The sequence below is a fragment of the Suncus etruscus genome, assembly GCF_024139225.1.
Source record: "Suncus etruscus isolate mSunEtr1 chromosome X unlocalized genomic scaffold, mSunEtr1.pri.cur SUPER_X_unloc_1, whole genome shotgun sequence".
In the NCBI taxonomy this organism is placed as follows: Eukaryota; Metazoa; Chordata; class Mammalia; order Eulipotyphla; family Soricidae; genus Suncus; species Suncus etruscus.
Genome location: NW_026060304.1, coordinates 204,135 through 230,491, shown reverse-complemented (window position 1 = coordinate 230,491; position 26,357 = coordinate 204,135). Strand labels below are relative to the sequence as shown.

The following is a 26,357-nucleotide window of genomic DNA, read 5'->3' as shown; positions in this document are numbered from 1 at the left end:
AGGGATCTCTTCTGGCTCTGTACTCTGGAATCATACAATTCTGGTCAAAGGGACCATATGGGACTTCGGGGATTCAGCCTGGGACAGCTCCTTCCATGGCAAGCACACCAGTAGTCCTCATGTTCTAGCACAAAGATCTTTATTCTTTTTTTTTTGGTTTTTGGGCCACACCCAGCGGTGCTCAGGAGTTACTCCTGGCTGTCTGCTCAGAAATAGCTCCTGGCAGGCATGGGGGACCATATGGGACACCGGGGTTCGAACCAACCACCTTTGGTCCTGGATTGGCTGCTTGCAAGGCAAACGCTGCTGTGCTATCTCTCCGGGCCCCAAAGATCTTTATTCTGGTGGTGGTAAGCACGATGATCTTTTGTAATTTGCTTCTGCTTCAGATGCCAGGATGATACCTGCATCTCTTCCCTATGTTCACTCAGGACCCTGTATGCACGTCTGGCAAACACGCCCTAGGGTCCATAACTCTGGGATCCTAGTGAAGAATTTTTCTACCTTACCTGAAAGCAGCAAGGTCCTTTCCTACATGTGCATTCCCTATTAGTTTTGTTTGGTTTTACTTTTGGTTGCTTGATGGTGTATCTGCTTGTTTTGTAATGAATTTTGAGCCACTTGGCAGTGCTCAGGACTTTTTCTTGAATCTATACAAAGGGTTCACTCCCAATCAGGGGACACTATCCTGTGCCTGGGATTCACCCCGGGTTGTCCCTGTCTGCCACCTCCCTGCCACTTAGCCTCAGATCCTAAGGCAAGCAGCTCAGCTAATTTGTCCTTTACTCTGTAGAATCAAACTCCTCCCTACAGCTACATTTCTTCTCAGTAAACCAGATGCATTTTCAAAGCTTTCATGTCTGCAATCTCATAGTTTGTGGTTCTAGTTTTTCTGTTGTTGTTGTTGTTGTTTTGGTTTTTGGTTTTTGGGCTCAAAAAAACATATGGGAGGGGCCGGGCGGTGGCGCTAAAGGTAAGGTGCCTGCCTTTCCTGCACTAGCCTTGGACGGACCACGGTTCGATCCCCCGGTGTACCATATGGTCCCCCAAGCCAGGAGCAACTTCTGAGCACATAGCCAGGAGTAACCCCTGAGCGTTACCGGGTGTGGCCCAAAAACCAAAAAAAAAAAAAAAAAAAAAAAAAACATATGGGATGCCGGTATTCGAATCACCAACCTTCTGCGTGAAAGGCAAATGCCTTGCCTCCAAGCTATCTCTCTGACCCCGTAGTTTGTGGTTCTAATTGGGAAAAAGGGGCGAAGGATCTTTCTGGAAGCCATAGTTGCTGGGAGTTGGGTCATTTTGACCTGCACCAGGAGGGACTTGTTTGGAAATGAACCTTGAGTCGTGATAGCCCCAAGCACAGGTGGATTCACTCAGGAGACCCTGAATTTACCTTCACGCTGTATCCTGGTCAGAGATGGACTCTGGGATAAGAGAATAGTGTGTATTTAGCATTTGGGGCCACTATCAGTTTCTATTTTAGTTTTTACTGACTCTGTAGTGCTCATTGAATCTAGTGGTGGGATGGGCCCTGGGTGGTGTGTGCAAAGCGGCATCTCCAGGAACCTTCTAGAATACTGTCCGCATATCATGTTGGCTACCTGACTTTATAGCATGATGTATGGGCATCTTTCCCTCTGGGTGCCCATGGAGGCTTGGTGATCTTGAGGGGAATAAGGAGTCTCTGAGTCCTTCTAGGAACCTCAGGGTCCTGACATCTCCCAGGGACTCTGGGTGAACCTAGCCCTGAACCCCTCCTTTGTTTGTTCAGGACAGGTTGACCTTCCCTGATGTGACTGTGAGCTTCTCCTCGAAGGAGTGGTTGTGCCTGGATGCCTCTCAGCAGAAGCTCTCAGAGATGTGATGCTGGAGACCTAAGAGCACCTGTGGGCAGTAGGTGAGAGCTGTCCTGGGTCTGATGTGGGCTTCTTCCCAGAATGACGAAGATGCAGGGATCTGGGTTCAACTGGTACGTGATTTTGAGAGTCCAAGGTCAAGCCCCTCTATATTTGTTTTTTTGTTTTGTTTTGGGGCCACACTCTGATGCTCAGGGTTTACTCCCGGTTATGCTCTCAGAAATCGCTCCTGGCTCCGGGGACCATAAGGGATTCCACGGATCAATCCCAAGTTCATCCTGGGTCAGCCTCGTGCAAGGCAAACGCCCTATCATTGTGCTATTGCTCTGGCACCAGCCTCTCCCTATTCTGACCCTCCCATCCATATGGGATGTGGGGATTCGAATCACTGTCCTTCTGCATGAAAGGCAAAACACTATACCTCCATGCTATCTCCCCAGCCCCCATTGTGGGTTTTTGTGCAGTTATTCTAAATACCACATATAAGTGATGTCATTCTGTATTTATTTTTTGGGCTTAGTTTATAAAACATCTTTTTAGATCCATCCATATTGCTGCAAATTGTATGATGGCATTCCTTACAGCTCTGTAGTATTCCATTGTATATATTTATTGTATCTTCATGATCCACTCATCTGTTGTTGGACATCTAAGTTGATTCCAAGTCTTTTTTTTTTTTTGGGGGGGGGGGGGTCACACCTGGCAGCGCTCAGGGGTTACTCCTGGCTCCACACTCAGAAATAACTCCTGGCATGCTTGGGGGACCATATTGGATGCCGGAATTTGAACCAATGACCTCCGCATGAAAGGCAAACGCCTTACCTCCATGCCATCTCTCCGACCCCTGATTCCAAGTCTTAAATGTTGTATTGAGTGCTGCAATGACTAGCAGTTTGCATACATCCTTTTGGATGAATGTGTTTTATCCTGGTGATAGATACCTAAAGAAGGATTGCTGGTTGCTATGGCAGCTCAATTTTGAGTGTAGTGAGAAAAGGTTGATATGAAATGAAAAAATCTGAGGATAATACAGCAGCAGGATGGGGGCACATGGACAACCTGCATTTGACCTTGGCACTCCCTAGGTGTCTCTTAATTAAGATGTTTCCTTGGGGCCAGAGAATAGCATGGAGGGAGGGCGTTTGCCTTGTATGCAGAAGGACAGTGCTTCAAATCCCGGCATCCTGTATGGTCCTCTGAGCCTGCCAGGAGCAATTTCTGAGCTAGAGCCAGGAGTAACCCCTGAGTGCTGCCGGGTGTGACCCAGCCCCCATAAAAGATGTTTCCCCATTGCCTCTTCATCTGGCTTTTTCCCCCTCCTTTTGGGGGTGCGCTTTGTTTATCCCAATAAAGGCTACGAAAGACTACTCAGGCTGATGTCTTGGCTCTTGGTTCCACGTGGTGTGTGTTGGAATTGCTTGAACTTCTTCTCTTGTACTACCCGGACAGGGGGGCATGGGAATTCCTCTCCCTTTCTGGAGATTGTGGAACGCACAACACACAATACAACCCCCCCCCCCCCCATTTCAAATTCTTGACTCCTTTGTCAAAGACTAGTTGACCATATACTTGGATATCCATATACTGGATTTTTTATTCTGACCCATTGGTCTGAAACATCTTTCTTTATTCCACTATCACTATCTCTATTTTGATCACTTTGAGATTACAGTATAGCTTCAACTTTGGTAATGAGCTGCCTCCCAGTTTCTTACTTTTCAATATTGATTTGGCTATCCTAACTGAGTTTTTGTGTTCCTAGGGTCTGTCCTTAAGGATGGTATTGCTAGATCATACTGGAGCTGAATTTTCATTTATTTTTTTATTTTTATTTTTTTGGTTTTTGGGTCACACCCGGCAGCGCTCAGGTTTCTCCTGACTCTACGTGCAGAAATAGCCCCTGGCAGGCACAGGGGACCATATGGGATGCCGGGACTCAAACCACTGTCCTTCTGCATGAAAGGCAAATGCCTTACCTCCATGCTATCTCTCCGGCCCCTGAATTTTCATTTTTTTGAGGACTATCACATCGTATTCCATAATGCTGGACTAGACACATTCCAACCAGCAGTGAATGAGAGTTCATTTCTCCATATCCATGCGAGCACTGGTTGTTCTCAATGGTTCTGAGGATACTCCAGATGTAGTGCTTGTGATGTTTCCCAGTTATGCTGGAATATCATGCAGTACTAGGAATCCTACCTGCATGCATAAAAATCTCTTCCACCCATTTTTATTCTTGTAGGGGTCACTAAGTCACATCGAGCAGTGCTCAAAGGGCCACACAGTGCTCAGATATCAAAACTAGGACCTTGCCTCATGAATTTGATTCTGCCTCTAAATAAGACTTTTGAACTTTTTGGAGAGGATGGCTTACATACTTTAATCCTTAGGGATCACTTTGGATTTGTGCTCAGGGGTCACTCCTGGTATTGCTTGGGGGACCAGATACAGTGTCGGGATTGAACTGAGATTGTCCACGACCAGGCATTCACCAGAAAGCTTATACTATGCCTCTAGGCCCTAAATATGACTGTGTAGGTTACACAACTCAAATTTAAATATATTCACATGTAATCTCTAAGCTGTAACCCCATCCTACCTTTATTGGTATAACTCCAAGCTAGGTGCTTCCTATCAAGACTAATATCTTTCCCTTCATAGAAACGCACTGAACATAATTCGACCTCATGAATTCAAGTATTACTACGTCTTAAAAGAGTAAAATAATCTTTAAAACCACATTATAGAGTTATATGACTTCACATGCTTTGTATGGAAAGGTCACTTAATATATATGTTGTCAAAAAGTTTCAGGATAGTGTTTCACGTGATAGTATTGTGGGTAGGATATTTGCCTTTCATGCAGTAGTAACCCAGGTTTAATACTTGGCACCCTCCTAGATGGTCTACTGCAGTCAAGCAGGAGGACTAATTGAATGAAAATTGGGAGTAAGTTCTGAGTACTGAGGTTTCCCCAAAAACTAAAATAGAAAATTTGTGGATACAGACTTCTGAATTTTGCAGGATATATATAGTGAATGCAAATGGTATTGCAAATCAGACTGCTTAGGGGCCAAGGTACAGTACGGCATTCCAAATAACTATCCAAGTCTGCTAGGAGTTATCCCTGAGCACAGAGTCAGGAGTACACTCTGGAAACCTCTGGATGTGGCCCCAAAACCCACCAGACTAGGAGCAAGTAGTTTTATCTTGCTTTATCAACAAAATAAGGAAAGCTAGGAGAACAGACTTTATCGGAAGATAGAGCTATGTTCCAGACAGCCTTGTCAACATTTACTCTGACCAAAACCTTCCTCTTTCAGCAGAACCAAAGCCAGAAATCTATCCATGTCCTTTCTGCCCTCTCACCTTCTCCAGTCAGCTCCCCCTCAGTTGCCACATGAAACGTAGTCATCCCTCTAGGATCCTACCAGGAGTACCTGCAAGAAAATATCCTCAATCAGAGAATTCCTCTCCATGTGACCAGAACCTATGGCAGCAACATTCTGATCCATATGACAAACAAAGGAATGACATACTTGAAAGTCAAAAACAAAAAGAAAGTGTCTAAGAAGATGAGACTTGAAAAAATTTCAAGAGCCTTTTCTAGACTATTTTGTAGTCAATTAGCGAGCTCTAATAAACAGATGACACTGGAGGAAGAAACTAAGTCAAGCCAGAAGGAAAATTCAAAGGATACAGGTAGAGTAGTTCCAGAGTTGGGAATGCCAAGAATTTCAAGAGACAATGTAAGTCCTGGGCAAAGCTTCACTGATGGGTCAAATATGACACAACAGAGGAAAAACACGGGAGAAGCCCCATGCTTGCAGGGAGTATGGGCGAGGCTTCAGTCGGAAGTCAGATCTCATCAGTCATCAGAAGACACACACAGGGGAGAAGCCCCTTGCTTTGGGGAGTGTGGGCGAGGCTTCACTAAGAAGTCAAATCTCATCACACACCATAGGATACACACAGGGGAGAAGCCCCATATTTGCGAGAACTGTTGGCGAGGCTTCAGTGATTTTTCAAGTCTCATTAGGCACAAAAGGAGACACACAGGGAAGAAGTCCTACGCTTGTAGAGAGTGTTGGCGAGGTTTCAGTGATATACCAAGTCTCATCAGACACAAGAAGACATACAAAGGGAAGAAACCCTGTGGTAGTAGAGAGTGCTCAGAATTTATTCCTGGAGGGGCCAGAGAGAGAGCACAGAGGTAGGGCATTTACCTCGTATGTGGCAAATCCAGGATGGACCTGGATTCAATTCCTGGTATCCTGTATGGTCCCTTGAGTGCCACAGGGTTGGCCCAACATCCAAAAAAAAAAAGGAATTTGCTCCTGGCTTTCAATCAGCAGTCTATTCAGGCAGTGTTCAGGGGAACAGATGGGTGTTGGAGAATCAAACCTGGACTGGAGCCATCTGAGGCATTGCCCTACTCAATTATTTCTATGGCCTGGAATTCATTTAATTTATTAATTTTATTTCAATTTTGTCAAAACCGGTGATCCTCAGGATTACTCTTGGCAGTGCTCAGGAGACCAACCATAAGGGGTGCCAGATATCGAACCCAGGTTGGCTGCATTCAAGGCAAGTGCCCTACACACTATGCTATTGCTTTAGGCCCAGAACGCACTTACAAATAACTGGATTTTTGGAAGAGTGAGCGCCTTCCCCCCTCCCCCAGTGTTGCTCAGGAATTCATGTTTCTATACTGACATGTGGTTCCTGGCAGTGCTCAGGAAACCATATGTGGTGCCCAGGATTCTTATTAGCCGTCAGCACCTTACCTCCTATACTATCTATCATATGTCTCCTGTTCTTCATAGGATTTTGGATGTGTTTAATTCCAAACAGAAGAAACTATGTAGTGTTAAGTATAGGCCTTAAGATTAATCTTACTCAGTTCATTTTGTTTTGCTTTTTTGTGTGTGTGTGGAAATATTAGCTTTATTCGGTGGACAAGACTGAAGTCCAAAGACTCAGCCTCAGTTCCAGCAAAAAGCCCTTTGTTTTGCTTTTTAATCAGACTGAAATCCAATCCATTTGCTTGACACAGAGCTGATTCGGCACTTTTCTTGTATATAGCTGACCCCAGCCCAATCCCGCACACCCAGTATGGTCCTCCATGCCCACCAGAAAAAAATGTCTGCAGATAGATCAGAGTAAACCTTGAGCATGATTAGGTGTGGCCTCATAATATTTGATTGTTGCTCAAGGATCATCACTCTGTATTTGAAAATGACATTAAGGGGTGGAACCCTCAATGTTAGGGACCGAAGATGTGACTCCTGCATGCATTCAACACTTTGGGCAATTAGCTAAGTTCAACAACGTTAACTTTTTTCTGATAATATTAATTTTTTTTTAATTTTGGACCACACCCGGTGATACTCTGGAGTTACTCCTGGCTATGAGCTCAGAAATCACTCGTGGCTTGGGGAACCATATGGGATGCTGGGGCATCGAACCAGGGCTATCGCTCGAACCCCGTTTTCTTTCTTTTCAGGGGGGAATCACACCCAATGGTGTTCAGGGGTTACTCCTGGCTCACTCAGAAATCGCCCCTGGCAGGCTTGGGGGACTATGTGGGATGCCGGGATTCAAACCACTGTCTATCCTGGATGCAAGGCAAAGGGCCTACTGCTGTGTTATCTCTCTTGCCCAATATTAGTTACTTCTTTTTTTTTTGGGCGGGGGTTGTTACACCCGGCAGCGCTCAGGAGTTACTCCTGGCTCTACACTCAGAAGTTGCTCCTGGCAGGCTTGAGGGACCATATGGGTTGCCAGGATTCGAACCACCATTCTTCTGTATGCAAGGCAAACGTCCTACCTCCAATTAGTTACTGTTACATCCCATCTAAGGAAAGCACGCACCAGATGTCGTCTTTTCCTTCCCTGGTGCAGGGCTTTCCTCTTCTAAAAGAATTATTTGCCAAAAGGCCCGCTTAGCGAAGTCAATCATTTGACCCTTTGCGTGGATCATTGGCGGTAATTCCAACATGGCTATAACATTACATCCTTCTCTATTTGGCCACTATAGAAATCCAGCCTCAGCTCTCCTACAGACAAAGAAATGTCTGTGCCAAAGCCCGCCAAAAGTCCCCTGCTGGCTAGTTCGCATAACCTGGCGCCAACAGCTTGTTCTTTTAAGTCTAGCTCTATGATGGTAAACAATTATTTCCGTCCCTCCAAAAATCTATTTTGCAGCTACTACTTAAACATAATGAATATCTCTGTCTCTCTTTTCCTGGTATCTTGAAAAACCTGCTTTTTGCTAAGCCAAAAACATCTCTAGTTCTGGTTTTACTGCCCTCCAGCAGAGTTCTTTCTCACCTGAAGAAAAGTCTTTTAAAATGTTAATTTAAGGTCTGTTTTCCCATTGTACTGCTCTCCTGCTCTTTGAGGACACCCTGCATACCAGAGTCTGTCCTTATAAAATGTCATCAACTGAAAAGTAAATTTGTCTCTTGTCCCTTGGGCAAGGGTCCCCATACAATGTATTTTGTGTGATCTCATTTATTTCATATTTTATATTTGTCCACTCGTGCTCACGCTTCTCTCTCCTTGAAAGGTTCCTGAACCCCACGAAGGTTCTGCTTAGCAACACTAACCCGTCTGCAGCAAGTTACTTTTTTTTTTTTTTTTTTTTGGTTTTTGGGCCACACCCGGTGACGCTCAGGGGTTACTCCTGGCTATGCGCTCAGAAGTCACTCCTGGCTTGGGGGACCATGTGGGACGCCAGGGGATCGAACTGCGGTCCGTCCTAGGCCAGCGCAGGCAAGGCAGGCACCTTACCTCCAGCGCCACCGCCCGGCCCCTGCAGCAAGTTACTTTTAAAAAATGTTTAGGTTAGCACAAGAGATATACTTGTCTTGCACATGGCCAACCTATATTAAATCTCCAATACCACATATGGTCCTCTCAGTACTGCTAGGAGTCATCCCTAGCATTGCTGGATAATCATTGCCTGCTGTGACTCCCTAAGTATTTTAAAATCCTGAGATTGAAAACCAGAATATTTATTATGAAACTGCTCTATTATATGTGAAGTTGAGGTAACTTATTTGTGTATGAAGTATAAATTTTGTTTATAGAAAGATGAGTAGATGGAGCTAGACAGACACTGCAGCCATAATAGGGCACTTACCTTGCACACATGGCTAACCCTGGGTTAGATCCCCCAAACATGGTTCTATGGGCCCCACAAGGCATGCAAAGATAGAACCTCTGGGCTGAGCAAAGTGGGTACTGTCCAAATACCAAGAGGAAAGGGAGCAAAAGGGGAGTGAAAGCACACGTCTCAGGGCAGGGGTAGGCAAAACTCTTAGAGAAATCTAACTTTGATTTAAATATTTTTTCTGTATCCTCAGACCCTAATTTTTATTTTTTTGGTTTTTGGGTCACACCCGGCAGCGTTCAGGGGTTCCTCCTGGCTCTATGCTCAGAAATTGCTCCTGGCAGGCTCGGGGGACCATGTGGGATTCCAGGATTTGAACCACCATCCTTCTGCATGCCAGGCAAAAGCCCTACTGCTGTGCTATCTCTCTGGCCCCTGTTCTACTTGTTTTTATTTAAAGAAACATGAGTTACAAATTGATAGTTGAGTTTTATGCATAAACACTTCTACACCAATTCCACCAGCAGATTCACTCTATCACTGTATTGACATAACCCATTATTCCCAGATGTTAACTCTGTGAGGCCAGCTGAAGATAAGACAAAACACACACAGGGAGAGGAAAGGGCTCTATACGATACCAATAAATTGTAGGTGTCACTGAGACCCACCAGAGGATGATGATGACCAACAGAATTACCCAGAAGTCACTGATCCTATTAGTGGACTGTCAGGACTAGAGAGTACACTCAATTCCATGGATCATACAACCAGTTCCAGGGGCAGGTGCAGAAGCAGCTTCCTGCTAGGATAAGGATTTTTTGTCATGACCTCAGCTTTTTTTATGGATTAATGGTGGCTAAAATCCTTGTTATCCTGTTTCAGTCAGACTTGAAGAGGTAACATTGTCTCCTGGGTGATGAACAAGGGAGTTCATATATTTTCTTAAATACACTCCTATAAGTCACATATACTTTATGGAACAAAGAATTACAGGAGGACTTTCTATACCCTGACCGTAGGGAACATAACACATATGAGACCACCTTAGTTTATTATCTGAACTACATGAGCCTAAGAGGGGTTCACCTCCGTGAACCTAGAGCTAAGTGGAATATCCCCATGGCAAAATGGCCCCGTCAGCAGAGAGACGCATTATGGGTGATGAAAGAACATGGATATATTTTGTTCATTCCATAAATTGAAATTTATCTAGGTGTGTGTACAATGAGCTGCCTCTTTATCACATTACAGTATATTCCTCTCTGCTCCAGAACCTCCATGCCTTACGCAAGACAGACGTGGGTGTCCTTTTCAGAACTCCTTAGTGGGGTTTAAACATGTTTATCATTAGCTCTCTATCACAAACTTAAGCTCTGCCCTTCCAAGTGCATAGAAGAAAGGAACAAATTAAGTGCTTCCCTGGGATAATAATCATTGTTTTAAAGTTGAGGATGTTAATACTCGTGGCTTATCGCATCTTACTCATGATTAAAATGAGCAATGGGGCACGAGGAAATCGAGTCCCATGCTGAGCACACATCCAAATGTTGGTCTTTCAAACACAAACCCATCTCAAACTCCATTCTGCTGTGAGTGCCATGGTTTCCATCACTGACCAGAAGAATGAGCATCAGTCCTTAAACCAAGGTCAGTACCAGGAACATACATTAACAATGGGTTTGAAAAAACATTGTGGGGCCGGAGAGATAGCATGGAGTTAAGGTGTTTGCCTTACATGCAGAAAGAGAGTGGTTTGAATCCTGGCATCCCATATGGTTCCCTGAGCCTGCCAGGAGCGGTTTCTGAGCATAGAGCCAGGAGGAACCCCTGAGTGCTGCCAGAAAAAACATTGAGAGATGTCCTTTCAGTAATACCATTCCTATAGGGCATTCTGTTTTACTGAGGTGAAAATGAAGAGTTAGTCCATGTTGCTGAGGCCCCTCTGGGGCATGTCTAAGCATGCTGTGTGGTAGAGGGTAAGTCAGTAATGAGCAGAACAGTGTACCAGTGATTTTATTATTTTATTTTATATTTTGGTTTTTGGGCCACACGCGGTGACACTCAGGGCTTACTCCTGGCTATGTGCTCAGAAATTGCTCCTGGCATGGGGGACCATATGGGACGCCAGGGGATTGAACTGTGGTCAATCTTAGGCTAGTGTGGCAGGCACCTTACCACTTGCACTACTCCTCCGACCCCTGTACCAGTGATTTTAAACAATCTTAGCTTGATAGGATTTTTTTGGGGGGGGCCACACCTGGCGGTGCTCAGGAGTTACTCCTGGCTGTCTGCTCAGAAATAGCTCCTGGCAGGCATGGGGGACCATATGGGACACTGGGATTCGAACCAACCTCCTTTGGTCCTGGATTGGCTGTGCTATCTCTCCGCCCGCTTGATAGGATTTTAAGAAGTGCAAAGTCTTTAAAAACAACAACAACAACATGGAGTTCCAGCAAAGTATTGTCATCTACAACTTCTTTTAAGAACATTAATTAGAACAGTTATTAAATTCAATGACTAATTAAATTATAGCATCTATATTCTGTTTAATATTTTATCATATTAAATCATAAAGTACTCGAGAGAGACGACAAAGTATCCTTGAGAATCATAGATCTCTTTTTTTTTTGTGTGTGTGTGTGTGGTTTTTTTGGGTCACACCCGGCAGTCAAGGGTTATTCCTGGCTCCAGGCTCAGAAATTGCTCCTGGCAGGCACGGGGGACCATATGGGACACCGGGATTCGAACCGATGACCTCCTGCATGAAATGCAAACGCCTTACCTCCATGCTATCTCTCCGGCCCCATAGATCTCTTTTTGATCTCTGAAGAGCACATAAGATTGTTAAGAACAATTCATTCTTCCAACAGATAACTGCAAGAGTATGTCTAATATCAAAGAGATTGGCACAGCAGGTAGTAACAATCAGAAAAAAAAAAAATGGAACCATGGGGCCGGAGATAGCACAGCGGTAAGGCGTTTGACTTGTACGCAGCTGACCTGGATGGACCTGGGTTCGATTCTTGGGATTCCATAGAGTCCCCCAAACCTACCTGGAATGATTTCTGTGCGCAGAGCCAGGAATAACCCCTGAGCGCCACCAGGCATGACTCAAAATTTTCCCTCTTCAGAAAAAAAAAGAGTGATAGCCTGAGAGAAAGAGAAGAAAATCATCTGTTATAGAGACAGGTTGTGGGGAAGGTGGAAGGCATTTGGGGATGTTGGAGGTGCTATCTGTGCACTGGTGAAGGGATGGCTCTTTGAACACTGTATGACTGAAGTTCCGTCCTGAATAACTTTGTATCTTATTTTATTCAATTAAAATTCATTCATAAAATATATGTCACCTACATAACTGAGTTAGCCAAGAGGCAGAAAGAGGAATATAGGGTTTCCATGGGTCATTCATTACTGATAGATAATAGAGATACTTGAACTGGATTTTTTTTTTTTTTTTTTTTTTTGGTTTTTGGGCCACACCCTGTGACGCTCAGGGGTTACTCCTGGCTATGCGCTCAGAAGTCGCTCCTGGCTTCTTGGGGGACCATATGGGACGCCGGGGGATCGAACCGCGGTCCGTCCTAGGCTAGCGCAGGCAAGGCAGGCACCTTACCTCCAGCGCCACCGCCCGGCCCCTGAACTGGATTTTTGGTGTTAGAATTTTGTAGACTGGATGGAGCCGGAGCGATAGCCTAGCGGTAAGGCTTTTGGCTTGCATGCGGCCAACCTGGACAGACGCCAGTTTGATTCCTGGCATCCCATATGGTACTCTGAGCCTGCCAAGAGCAACTTCTGAGTGCAGAGCCAGGAGAAACCCCTGAGCATTGCTAGGTGGGGCCCAAAAAGGAAAAAAGAATGTTCTATAATAGAATTCTGTTTTACTATCATTGAAAATAATGATGTCTAAATTAAAATTGGAAATATTAATTACTCAAACCCATGTTCATTGCCTATTACAATATCCATTCTATGAAGTAAACCAAATATTCAACCATAGAATACTGGGAGACTAATTTGTATTTTTTTGGCTTTTGGGTCACACCCAGCAGCACTCGGGGGTCACTTCTGGCTCCACTCTCAGAAATCGTTCCTGGCAGGCTTGGGGGACCATATGGGATGCTGGGATTCTAACCACCGTCCTCCTGCATGCAAGGCAAGTGCTTTACCTCCATGCTATCTCTCTGGCGCCACATATACATGATTTTTGTTTTGTTTTTTATGGGCCACACCTGGTGATGCTCAGGGGTTCAGAAATTACTCCTGGCTTGGGAGACCAGGTAGGACGCCAAGAGATTGAACTGAGGTCCGTCCTAGGCTACCATGGGCAAGGTAGATGCCTTACTGCTTGTGCCACTGCTCCAGCCCCTGTATCACATAAACATTGTTGACATACAAAGCTATAAGAAAAGATAATGTAAAGTCACCATATGAATGGAGTTGGAGGCTATCATGTTAGACAAATAAGTCAGAGGGAGAAGGTCAGATATGTATCACTTCATTCAATTGTGATACATAGAGGAAGGAGACAAGCATTTATACTTGTTTCAGCACTTGGAAACAAGTTTGCACCTAAGTTATTGAATGGAATTGAGTCTGTCAGTTTAATGTGTCATTAAATGACAGCACATCACTGTCCTTGGGAACAAAACTTGTACAGCATAGTGGTAAGACATAGTTTTTTTTTTTTTTTTTTGGGTTTTTGGGTTTTTGGGCCACACCCGGTAACGCTCAGGGGTTACTTCTGGCTATGTGCTCAGAAGTTGCTCCTGGCTTGGGGGACCATATGGGACACCGGGGGATCGAACCGCGGTCTGTCCAAGGCTAGCGCAGGCAAGGCAGGCACCTTACCTTCAGCGCCACCACCCGGCCCCAACATAGTTTTTTTTAATATTTTGGTCTGTTGGAGAATTTCAGACATAATAAGTTCATGACAATATTTATAATATATTTAGTATTTCTGGGAAAATCCAAAGTAAGGAGCAGATATTACAACTTAAAATTAACTCAGTTGTAAACACACCAGTTGCAACATATTTCAATTTAAATTACCGATACCAACAACCACAGCATTACAGCTATCTATAGCATTCAGAATGATCTCTGTGAAAGCAGATCCTGTCAGCCTAGTTTCTCAGTGAGAGGACCTTTCTCTGCACTGCATCCAAGGGGAGGGTATGGGCTCATGCTCTCAAACCATCAGCCACAGACATTTTGAGAGGAACCTGAGTGATCCAGTTGTTTCTTGTTGAGTTGAGCAGTTTATTTTATCTCATTAATAAGCAAATATATGGAAGTCTATTGAATTAAATTGAGAATTTACCCCCAGAGGACATTACAAAAGGAACAAACTCTTCCCATTAGTCCTTGTGAGTGCACAGCCTTCAGCATGTACTGGATTTGGAGAATCCTCTTTCTGCTCTCCGTGGTCACAGGTGAGGGTTGCTGTCCCTGGTTGAGAAGGGAACTAGGCCCAGTCAGGGGAATCCTCCCACTCATGACTCTGTCCGCAGGTGTGCACCACAGGAACAGCTGGTGGTCTGGGGCTGATGTGAGAAAACCTGGGACATCAGTGAATATCTTCAGGGCATCTGGATACAACTTCACCAGCTTTTGGATATTATGGGTGTAGCATATCACTGAACAAAGGTTTGAGTGGATGGGAACTATAATCCCTGGTAATGGTGTGGAATTCTTAGAATTATCGTCATTCTCAGGCAGCAGTTACTGTGGTTATCTACAATATTGCCAGGCTTCTGGAGGTTACTGCAAGACTTTAGAGGTGCAGGGCTGCATGCTGTAGAGGCCCAAGGATGCCAGTGATCTGTGCTGTAAGGCTCACAAGATCCCAGGGGCCCAGCTGCTGGGTGGGGGCCTCATGCCAACCCATATGGTCCCCCGTGCCTGCCATGAGTGATTTCTGAGCACAGAGCCAGGGGTAACCACTGAGCACCACCAGATGTGACCCAAAAAGCAAAAACAAAAGAAAAAGAAAATGACTGATGAGTATATAAATTCTGGGTCATAATTTCAGTCTGTAACATAGTCTTGTGGAGACTGAGTTAAGGATATCTCCCAAGCTGACACCGCTCACAAACAACAGGGTTACTTCTGGCTGTCTGCTCAGGAATAGCTCCTGGCAGGGAGGGGGGGGGGGGGAACCACGTGGGACACCGGAATTCAAACCAACCACCTTTGGTCCTGGATCGGCTACTTGCAAGGCAAACGCCGCTGTGCTATCTCTTCGGGCCCACAACAACAGTCTTAAGGTGAAGTGAAGTGGCAAAAGAGGCAATGTGCCAGGCAAACTCCCTATATGCGGTGCTATTTCTTGGACTCCCTGTTATGGGTTATTTAAAGGTACATTGGCATGTTGGATCTATTAAACGCTTAATAAATCATTGTTAGTGATGTTGAGGACTATGTAGAGCAGTGGCAAGGACTGTTTGCATATTTCAGTTCTGGTAAATCATGCCTAATACATGGTATTCTTGTGCACAATATACTGAAAAGAATCTTTTTACACTTATCTGATCTTGGGTAATTGGGTTGTTTCTAGATTATGGTTGTTGTAAATAGTACTTATCAAGTGTGAACAGTGAGACACCAGTAGTATATTAAAAATTAAAGGGGCCGGAAGGGTGGCATAGGGCGTAAGGCATCTGCCTGTGCGCACTAGCCTAGGACAGACTGTGGTTCGATCCCCCGGCATCCCATATGGTCCCCCAAGCCAGGAGAGATTTCTGAGTGCATAGCCAGGAGTAATCCCTGAGCGTCACCAGGTGTGGCCCAAAAACCAAATAATAATAATAATAATAATAATAATAATAATAATAATAATAATAATAATAAAAGAAGGGCCAGAGAGAGCACAGTGGTAGGGTGTTTGCCTTGCATGCAACCAATCCAGGACAGACTGGTTCAAATCCCAGCATCCCAAATGGTCTCCCCTGCCTACCAGGAGTGATTTCTGAGCATAGAGCCAGTAGTAACCCACAAGCACCGCTGGGTGTGACAAACCAAAAATAATTTTTTTATTTAAATTTAAAAAATTAAAAAAGAAAAATAAACTCATTCATGGTTCAGATGAATATGCTATAATGGGCCCTTTATTAAAAATGTTATTTTTTGGGCCCGGAGAGATAGCACAGTGGCGTTTGCCTTGCAAGCAGCCGATCCAGGACCAAAGGTGGTTGGTTCAAATCCCGGTGTCCCATATGGTCCCCCGTGCCTGCCAGGAGCTATTTCTGAGCAGACAGCCAGGAGTAACCCCTGAGCAACGCTGGGTGTGGCCCAAAAACCAAAAAAAAAAAAAAAAAAAAAAAAAAAAGTTATTTTTTTTTGTTTGTTTTTGTTTGTTTTTGGGCCACACCCTGTGACGCTCAGGGGTTACTCCTGGCTATGCGCTCAGAAGTTGCTCCTGGCTTCTTGGGGGACCATATGGGACGCCGGGGGATCGAACCGGGGTCCGTCCTAGGCTAGCGCAGGTAAGGCAGGCACCTTACCTCCAGCGCCACCGCCCGGCCCCTAAAAATGTTATTTATGGCAATGTTTAGGGGTTTCTCCTCTGCAGGCAGGAATCACTTCTGGCTGCCTCAGGACTTTATGGGATGCCTGGGATTGAACCCGGATTGGCCACCCACAATGCATTAGCCCTCCCTATATCCTAAGGCTCTAACAATAGTTGGAAAATTATGTAACAAAAAATGGACTTTTTAAAAGTTCTTTGGGGGTATCCCTCCTGACTTTAGCACATGTGGTCATTGGCCTCACACTGAGCTCAAAGCAAGGCCCTAAAAATGGGGTGTGTTTCCAACAACAGCTAATGTGCGGAAAATTTCACTGGGACCACAGAGAATGACTCAGGGGTTGGACTACCTAGTATGCCTGGAGCCCAGTGTCTGTTTTATGCCAAAAAACTTCAGGGGTAAGGTCTCCTTGTATTTAGGCCAAGGCTTTCTTTTTACCATTTTTCCCATATTTTGCTGGGCCTATGCAAACAATTGCCATTCTCACACCATTATTATTGTATTTTTTTAAACTCTTATCCTTTAAAAAAAAAAAAAAAGAGTTTACTAAACTTAAAAAAAAAAAAAAAAAAAGGTAACTGTAGTAAAATGCCTGTCTGAATACAGGCAGGGAATGGGAAGGAGGGTGTTCTGTTAATGACTGAATCCCAACTCCAATCGTGTTTGTAATCGTGGTGTTTAAAGAAAGAGTTTATATTAAAAAAAAATGTTTCGGGGCCGGGTAGGTGGCGCTGGAGGTAAGGTGTCTGCCTTGCAAGCGCTAGCCAAGGAAGGACCGCGGTTCGATCCCCCGGCGTCCCATATGGTCCCCCCAAGCCAGGGGCAATTTCTGAGCACAAAGCCAGGAGTAACCCCTGAGCGTCAAACGGGTGTGGCCCAAAAAAAAAATGTTTCAAGCAGAAACTGTTAAACACTGACCTTTATGACCAGTACAATTACTACTTTAGTAATTTTTATGATATATTAAAATGCTCCCATCTGTTGACTAGAAGCAAATAGAGCAAAACTGACTATAACTATAATATAATTAGTACTATAACTTCAAACAATAAAAGCAATCAGAATTACTTCTAAAAAAATGGGGTGTGTTTATGTTTCTTTGAAACGGTTTTCACAAAACTGTGTTTATGTTTCTTTGAAACTGAACCTTCCATTTCTTTAGATGAGTAGACTTCCACCCCCTGATTCTACTCCAGAAGGAAAAAAAAAAATTCAACTTCCAGGCCAGCAAGTGACTGGTAAAAAATCCAACTTCTAGGCCCGCAAGAGCCTGGTCCTTTAAGATTCTGACCAGGAGTCGTTTGACGTCACACAGTCCGCCCCATTTTTTGTTTTTCTGGCCTTACTGGGAGTTGCCAGGAACCACAATTTCGGGGTCCCCGCGGCCTCAGGAGCCGCTGGAGGGACAGTTTTCTCTCCGCCTTGCAGGGGTCACTCTGAGCGTTCCGGAGCTGCCGGTCTCGGCCAGGTGAGCTTTTTGGGGTGGGATAGGCACCCCAAGATCCTGCAGGCCGGAGCCTCTCCTTGTGTGCTCTTGGGGTTTTCTGCATTTAAGCTCCAGAGCTGTTTTTGCAAGGGAGTTTTGGGCCACAGCCAGCAAAGTCACATAGTTCCAACCCCAAGTGTCCAACTTGGCTCAGTGCCTGCAGAGCAAATAGCCTCCCCTTTGTACTACTGTCGCCTCCCCCTAAATATCTATTGATTGTAAAAGTAGATTTTAGTCTAGAAACTCCAAGTGCAGACTCAGGTCACATCGTGGTCCTTAATTAGGATAATTAGGATAGTTTGTTTGGGCGCTTTCATTTGTTCCCTCAGAAAGGAGCAGGCGGTAGATGCCTGGTTCTTATGTGCAGATTGGGTTAGGATCCAGCAAGACCCAGTAGGAAGCAACTGGGCAGGGGTCTTGCTCATTTTTGTTGCTCATGGCTGTGACTTTTCTCCAGGACTTTCTGCAATGGGCCTTGCTGCTGCTCTTCAGGAATAATCCAGGCTGGAGAAGATGGGGCCTCACTGTGTGATATCCTGTCCCCAGGTATGAGGCAGTGTGGATTCCGAAAATGACAGGGGAGGGGAAAGGACTGCCAAGCCCTACAGGACCTGTGGGGGCCAGAGATGTTTTAGGAAGGAATCTGGAGATGGGTGTGGCTGTTGGCACTCCTGACTGGGGTGCTGGTCTCTGTAGTTTGAGGCTGCTTTTGTCTTGTTTGTTGTCTTGTGTTTGGTATGGGGCCTCGCCCTGCAGTGGTCAGGCATTCCTCTGGACTCAGTATTCTTGGGTCATCCCTGACAGATCTAAAACTCTATTGGATGACAGGTTCCAGGGTTGCACTCCTGGTAATATGGATCCAGATGTTGGAGAGGAGGGAGACCTTGATCTCAGGATTTCTGCCATGAAGCATCATTCCTACCTTATCTGGGGGAAAAACTCCTCGATTTATATCTGGGTTTTGGCACCGCAGCTTAAAGGGAATTTTTCTGGCTCGGTACTCTGGAATCACATTTTCTGGGGCTTGGGTTACATATGGGATGTTAGGGATTCAGCCTTGGACAGCCCCTTTCAGGGCAAGCACACAACAAATTGTCTTTTGTTCTAGCACAATGATCTTTTTGTATTTTGCTGCTGCTTCTGATGCCAGGACAATAGCTGTGCCCTTCCTCTTTCCACTCAGGATCCTCCATGCAGGTCTGGCAAACTCTCCCTGGGGTTCCTAACTCTGGGCTCCAGGTGAAGAATTTTCAGCCTTACCAGAAAGAAACCAGAAGTTCCTTTCCTGCACGTGCATTTTTGGGGGGTTTGTTTGGTTTTAGTTTTTGATGCTTTTGCTGTCCTGTGTCTGCCTTTTATTTGTTTTGTATTAAATTTTGTGCCACATTGGCAGTTGTTCAGGTCCCAGGACACACAGCTCAACTCGTTTGACCTTTACTCTGCAGAATCAGGCTCCTCCCTGCAGCCACATTTCTCCTCAGTAACCAGTTGCACTTCCAAAGCCTCCTTGTCTGCAGTCCTGTGGCATATGGTTCTAATTGGAAAGAGGAGAAAGGATCTTTCTGGAAGCCATCGTTGCTGGGGAGTCAGGTTATTTTGACCTGTGCAGAAGGGATTTGTTTGGGAGTGAACTGTGAGAGCTGATAACCCCGAGTATAAGTGTGATTCACTCACTGGACCCTCAATTCTTCTTCTTTTTTTTTTTTTTTGTATTTTTGTTTTGTTTTGGGGTCACACCCAGCAATGCTCAGGAGTCACTCCTGGCTCAGAAATCGCTCCTAACAAGTTTGAGGGACCATATGGGATGCTGGTAATCAAACCCGGGTCCACTCCAGGTCAGCTGCATGCAAGGCAAACACCTTACCACTGTGCTATCTCTCCAGACCCTGGACCCTCAATTTACCTTCTTGCTGCTTATATCCTGGGCAGAGATGGGCTCTGGAGGTAGGAGAGGCTAGGGTGTGTTTAACATTTGGGGCCACACCCAGAGCTTCTGTTTCAGTTCCTTCTGGCTCTGTAGTCAGGAGTTCCACCCACCAGTGCACAGTGAATCTAGTGCATGGATAGGCCCCGATGGTGTGTGCAAAGCAGCACCTCCAAGAACCTTCTAGGTACTGTCCTATTAGTTTGCTGATCTGGCTTTCTAGCATGACCTTCCCCTCTGGAGAGAGGGGTGTAGAGGCTGCATGCTCATGAGGGTGGGGGTAGTGGTGGAGGTCCTGAGCCCTTCTATAACCCTGAGAGGGTCTTGTCCTCACCCCAAGGCTCTTAGTGGTCTTGGCCTTGCACCCCTCATTTGTGTGTTCAGGACATGGTGACCTTCCCTGATGTGGCCCTGAGTTTCTCCCCGGAGGAGTGGCTATGCCTGAATGCCTTTCAGAGAAAACTCTACAGAGACGTGATGCTGGAGACCTATGAGCACCTGCAGGCAGTAGGTGAGAGCTGCCCTGGGGCTGCTTTTGTGGGCTCCATCCCAGGTAGGGAGGTGCTGGGATCAGGCAGGGATCTGGGTTCAATAGGGAATGTGATTCTGCTGAGCCCAAACAAAGCCCCTCCTTATTATTCTGACCCCCTCAGCTGCTGACATTGATTCTTAGATAGGCCCCTCCACGCCTGCCCACCGCTGCCCCCCAACTGTCCCGACACCTTCCCCCAGTACATGCAGAGTTTTGATAAATTATTGGTTATCTGGGCGGGAGAGATGGCATGGAGGTAAAGCATTTGTCTTGCATGCAGAAGGTCAGTGGTTCGAATCCCAGCATCCCATATTGTCTCCCGAGCCTGCCAGGAGCAATTTCTGAGCATAGAGCCAGGAGTAATCCCTGAGCACTGCAGGGTGTGACCCAAAAACAAAAATAGAACAAAACAAAAATTGGTTATCAATGTCATTATATTGTGTAGGTCTGTTGTTGTTACAATTGGGAATTTGGTTTATGTAATTCTCTTTAAGTACTTTATTTGTGAGTTCTTTTTTGTCCAAGAATGTTTTAAACCCTCCCTTCTGTGTAAATGAGAGGTTTGCTATGTAGTTGATTCTAGGTTGAAAGGTTCTTTTATTCAGTAGTTCGAATATGTCATTCCACTCTATTCTTGCCTGGATTGTTTCAAGTTGGAGATCTGGTTTGATTCTTGTGTTCTTTTCTACTTATGGTCTTCTTCTTACTGCTTTAAACTCTTTAGAGTCCACCTCTTATTTTTTGTCACTTGGACTCCTATATATATTGTACTTGGTATTGCTCTGTTGGAGTCTATTTTGTTTGGCTTTCTTTTGCCTCTTGGATTTGTACAGCAGCCTCTTTCCAAACAGTGGGAAACTTCTCTGCTATTATTTCCCTCACTCTTTGTTTTACCTTTGCCCTTTTTCCTCCCCATCTGGTATTGCTATAAATTGGAGATTATTCTACATTTTCTTCCAATGTTTTGTCTCTCCTTTCTTTTTTGTCTTCTTTAACAATTCTGGTTTGTCATTTTTGGTTTTGGGGCTACACCCTGTGATGCTCAGGGTTTACTCCTGGCTATGTGCTCAGAAATCGCTCCTGGTGTGGAGGACCATATGGGATGCTGGGTGATCGAACCACAGTCCATCCTAGATCAGACAAGTGCAAGGCAAACTCATTACTGCTGCACCACTGCTCTAGCCCTCCACATTGTAATTCAGACTATGATGACTTGATGACATATTTTTTTAGTCCTTCAGTTCCATTTCTATGGATTCTCATTATCTGAAAGAGTTCTTTCATTTGGTTGTATTGTTCATCTATAGATTTATGCTTGCCAGCTAGTGACTCCTTGATTTCTGTTGTTGAAACATTAAGTTTTGATTTTATGTCCTCATCTATAAGGCTCAGGCATTTTGGTAGACTTGGAAATTTGCCAGAATTTCTCTCCATATCCCCAATTGCAGGTGTCTTTTTTAATTTGCCCACTGTTTTTCGTCTTTGGTGGTTTGGAGTGCAGGATTTTCAGTGGTTTTATGAAAGTGGCTAGAGGTATATCTGCTTTAGAGATTTTTTTTTTTGGGTTTTTTTTTTTGGGTCACACCCGGCAGTGCTCAGGAGTTACTCCTGGCTGTGTGCTCAGAAATAGCTCCTGGCAGGCATGGGGGACCATATGGGACACCGGGATTCGAACCAACCACCTTTGGTCCTGGATCGGCTGCTTGCAAGGCAAACACCGCTGTGCTATCTCTCCGGGCCCTAGAGATTTTTTTTTGGTTTTTGGGCCACACCTGGTAACGCTCAGGGGTTACTCCTGGCTATGCGCTCAGAATTTGTTCCTGGCTTGGGGGACCATATGGGACACCGGGGGATCAAGGCAGGCACCTTACCTTTAGCGCCACCACCCGGCCCCGAGATTATTTTTTTAAACAACGAGATTATCTGAGTATAATAAAAATATTGGAAACTATTTCATTGGTTTGTTCAACTGGGTTTTGAGCTGTATATTTCCTAGGAGAAATAAGGGCTAGGTCTAATCTGCCTTTGAAATACATGATATAAATTGAAATATCTTGGTTCATGGTAGGGACTCGAGGGACCCTGTCTCTACTCAGACACAAACCGAAAATGGGGTGCAGGACAGTAGGGTCAGAACCAGCAACCTCCAGTCTCTTTTTATGTCACATTTGGATTTTGGCGGTACCTGGTTTTACTCCTGACTCTTCACTCATTGCTCACTCCCTGAGGGACACAGTGAACTACAAAGGATGTTGGGGTCAGCCTTGTGTCCTCATCCTCTCACTATTTTCTCCAGCCCCCTCAATCACACTGTTTCATTTCATTTCAAACTTTGTTTTTTGTTTTTTTTGGGACACACCCTGCAGTGCTCAGAGTTATTTTTGGCTCCGCATTCAGAAATCTCCCCTGGAAGGCTCGGGGGACCTATGGGATACCAGGAATCAAACCCTGGTAGTCTGCATGCAAGGCAAATGCCCTACCGCTGTGCTATTACTCCGGCCCTCAAACTGTTATCTGTGCAATAGCCAGCATGCACATGGAGAACAGAGATTCTTTTCTTCATCTGTACCTTGTTTTGGCCACTTTTAATAGGGACCCAGACTCATGCGCAGACTTCTGAACCCCTCCCAGTCTCTAACCCAAGAACTGTTGTTCTGGGCAGGTCATTGTGGGGTGAAGCCTGTGCTGATCTCTTGGTTGGACGGAGGAGACCTGGAAGTGCTGCCGAGAGACATGTCTGCAGGTGAGTGCGGATGAGCTGCCTGGGCTTTGGGCATGGATGGGGTGTGGATTGGAGTTGATGCCCCAAGCCCAGGGCCTCCGTCTCACATAGGCCCATGATGATCCCTATTTTATCTAGCCCTCTCAATTACATTGTTTCATTTCATTTCAAACTTAGTTGTTTTGTTTTTTTTTTTTTGGCGGGGGGGGGGGGGGGCATACCCAGCAGCACACAAGGGTTATTTTTGGCTCTGCATTCAGAAATTGCCCCTGGAAGGCTCGGACTGTATGGGATGCCAGGAATTGAACCCTGGTAGTCTGCGTGCAAGGTAAATGCCTTACTACTGTGTTATCTCTCCAGCCCAGATCCTGAGTTTCTGAGCCTTCACTCTGTAGTCACAATGTGGGGTGTCCTTCTCTGGTCCTCTGCCTTTTTTCTTAAATCTGGCCTCTGCCCTTGGATCATTATGGTGTTTTTTGTTTGTTTGTTTGTTTGTTTTGGTTTTGGGGTCACACCTGGCATCGCTCAGGGGTTACTCCTGGCTCCACGCTCAGAAATCGCTCCTGGCAGGCTTGGGGGACCATATGGGACGCCGGGATTCAAACCGATGACCTTCTGCATGAAAGGCAAATGCTTTACCTCCATGCTATCTCTCCGGTCCCCGGTTTTTTTTGTTTTGTTTTTAATTTTTTTTTTTTTTACATTATAGGGTTTTTGAGATTCCCCAGGTAAGTGGTTTTCTTCTCCTTTTATTTTCAGGTTCACTCAGTGATAGTACTTGGAGTTACTCCTGGCCCCGTGCTTCAGTAATCACTCTTGGTGGGCTGGAGAGGCATTCTGGAATGCCAGGAATTGAACTTGGGTCAGCCACTTGCAAGGCAAACACCCTCCTTGCTTTGCTTTCTTTTTGGACCACTCAGATAGACTTTTTGTCTGTAATTTTAAACCATTCATGAGTATACCAGCACAAAGCTAATGTGGATTTTGCCAAGCTCCTCACCATGATCCTCTCACCCTTTTACTTTTTTTTAAACCTTTTACTTTTTTTTTTTTTTTTTTTTGTGGTTTTTGGGTCACACCCGGCAGTGCTCAGGGGTTATTTCTGGCTCCACGCTCAGAAATTGCTCCTGGCAGGCACAGAGGACCATATGGGGCGCCAGGATTCGAACTGATGACCTCCTGCATGAAAGGCAAACGCCTTACCTCCATGCTATCTCTCCGGCCCCACCTTTTACTTTTTTTGTTTGTTTGTTTGTTTTTGTTTTGGGGCCATACCTGCCAGCTATTGAGGGTTACTCCTGGCTCTTTACTCAGAAATCCCTCCTGGCAGATTCAGGACCATATGGGATGCCAGGAATTGAACCCAGGTGCATCCAGGGTTGGCCACATGCAAGGCAACTGCCCGATAGCTGTGCTATCTCTGTGGCACCACCTTTTTTTTGGTTTTTGGGCCACATCCTGTGACACTCAAGGGTTACTCCTGGCTTTGTGCTCAGAAATCGCCCCTGGCAGGCTCAGGGGCTCATATATGAGTCAGGGATCCAAACCGGGTCTGTCCTGGGTAAACAGCATTCAAGACAAATGCCCTACTGCTGTGCTGTCAATCTAGCCCCACCTTTTTTATTTTTTGTTTTTTGGGTCACACCCGGTAGCACTCGGGTTACTCCTGGCTCTATGCTCAGAAATTGCTCCAGGCAGGCTCAGGGGACCATATGTGATGCCGGGATTCGAATCACCTACCTTCTGCATGAAAGGCCAACACCTTACTATCTCTCTGGCCCCATCTTTTGCATTTTTTATCAACTGATTTTGTACCTGAAAAAAATGTGCATTACACTCCACCCATGTTGCTGCATTCAACCAGGTTTAAATATTTTGTTTTTGTTTTTGGGCCACACCAGGTATGCTCAGGGTTTACTCCTGGCTATGCGCTCAGAAATTGCTCCCAGCGTGGGGGACCATATGGGACGCTGGGGGATCTAACTACGGCCTGTCTAAGCTAGCACGTGCAAGGCAGCCACCTTATAGCTTACATCACCACTCCAGCTCCTCAACCAGGTTTAATTTAATTTAAATTTTTTTTTTTTTTTTTGCATTTTGGGCCACACCCTGTGACACTATGTGCTCAGAAATTGCTCCTGGCTCAGGGAACCATATGGGATGTCTGGGGATCAAACCAAGGTTTGTCCTAGATCGGCCATATGCAAGGCAAACGCCCCACCACTGTCCTGTCGCTCTGACCCCATATATTTTTATATATAATATCTATTTAAATTATGTTTTAATGCCTTAATTTTACCAGGTATAAAATAATCCTTTAGCTTTTTTTGTCCACAGTGGTCCTTGGAAACAAAGTTCGATTTCAGTCATAAAAAGAACACCCCCTCTTTTACCAGTGCAACATTCCCAACACCAACTCACCAGTCTTTGTGGTGAATTTCATGTCCTGAGCTGGACCTTTCAGTCCTCTTCTCTTTTGTCTCTAAGAATTATTGCAAAAATGTCTTTTATTTTTCTTAAAACCCATAGATGAGTGAAACTAGTCTGCGTCTATCTCTCTCCCTCTGACTTATTTCACTTAGCATAATAGATTCCGTGTATATCCCTGTATAGGAAAATTTCATGACTTCATCTCTCCTGACGGCTGCATAATATTCCATGTGTATATGTACCACAGTTTCTTTAACCATTCATCTGTTGAAGGCATCTTGGTTTTTTTCAGAGTCTGACTATGTATTGGAAATAGCCCTACAATGAATATAGGTGTGAGAGAGGGATTTTTGTATTGGATTTTTGTGTTCGTAGGAGTGGTATAGCAGGGGCCGGGGCGGTGGCGCTGGAGGTAAGGTGCCTGCCTTACCTGCGCTAGCCTAGGAGACGGACCACGGTTCGATCCCCCGGCGTCCCATATGGTCCCCCAAGCCAGGAGCGACTTCTTTTTTTTTTTTTTTTTTTTTTTTTGGTTTTGGGCCACACCCGGTAACGCTCAGGGGTTACTCCTGGCTATGTGCTCAGAAGTTGCTCCTGGCTTGGGGGACCATATGGGACGCCGGGGGATCGAACCGCGGTCCGTCCAAGGCTAGCGCAGGCAAGGCAGGCACCTTACCTTCAGCGCCACCGCCCGGCCCCCAGGAGCGACTTCTGAGCGCATAGCCAGGAGTAACCCCTGAGCGTTACCGGGTGTG

The 26,357-nt window shown here is 45.3% G+C and overlaps 4 protein-coding genes across 5 annotated transcripts in view; all 4 read left to right on the top strand.

The window, feature by feature from the left end:
* Positions 1–26,357, top strand: part of LOC126000517 (28S ribosomal protein S21, mitochondrial-like) — a 390,936-nt gene that overhangs the window by 184,856 nt on the left and 179,723 nt on the right. The gene's annotated exons all lie outside the window — the stretch shown is intronic.
* Positions 1–26,357, top strand: part of LOC126000509 (histone-lysine N-methyltransferase PRDM9-like) — a 770,602-nt gene that overhangs the window by 679,172 nt on the left and 65,073 nt on the right. The window lies entirely within an intron of this gene.
* The window catches only part of LOC126000518 (histone-lysine N-methyltransferase PRDM9-like), a 322,719-nt gene that overhangs the window by 291,865 nt on the left and 4,497 nt on the right, over positions 1–26,357 (top strand). The window lies entirely within an intron of this gene.
* On the top strand, positions 18,465–24,196 carry LOC126000515 (zinc finger protein 560-like). The gene is made up of 4 exons (XM_049767769.1): positions 18,465–18,540; positions 20,303–20,429; positions 23,113–23,193; positions 23,932–24,196. The coding sequence occupies exons 1-4, from the start codon at positions 18,508–18,510 to the stop codon at positions 24,126–24,128; spliced, it is 438 nt and encodes a 145-aa protein (XP_049623726.1). The 5' UTR covers positions 18,465–18,507; the 3' UTR covers positions 24,129–24,196.

Excerpts from the sequence above, each read along its gene's own strand:
- LOC126000515 (XM_049767769.1), top strand. The coding sequence starts at position 18,508 with ATGGGGCCTCACTGTGTGATATCCTGTCCCCAG. Across the intron at positions 20,430-23,112 it reads TGAGCACCTGCAGGCAGTAG|GTCATTGTGGGGTGAAGCCT; the intron begins GTGAGAGCTGCC and ends TGTTCTGGGCAG. Across the intron at positions 23,194-23,931 it reads GCCGAGAGACATGTCTGCAG|GTTCACTCAGTGATAGTACT; the intron begins GTGAGTGCGGAT and ends TTTTATTTTCAG.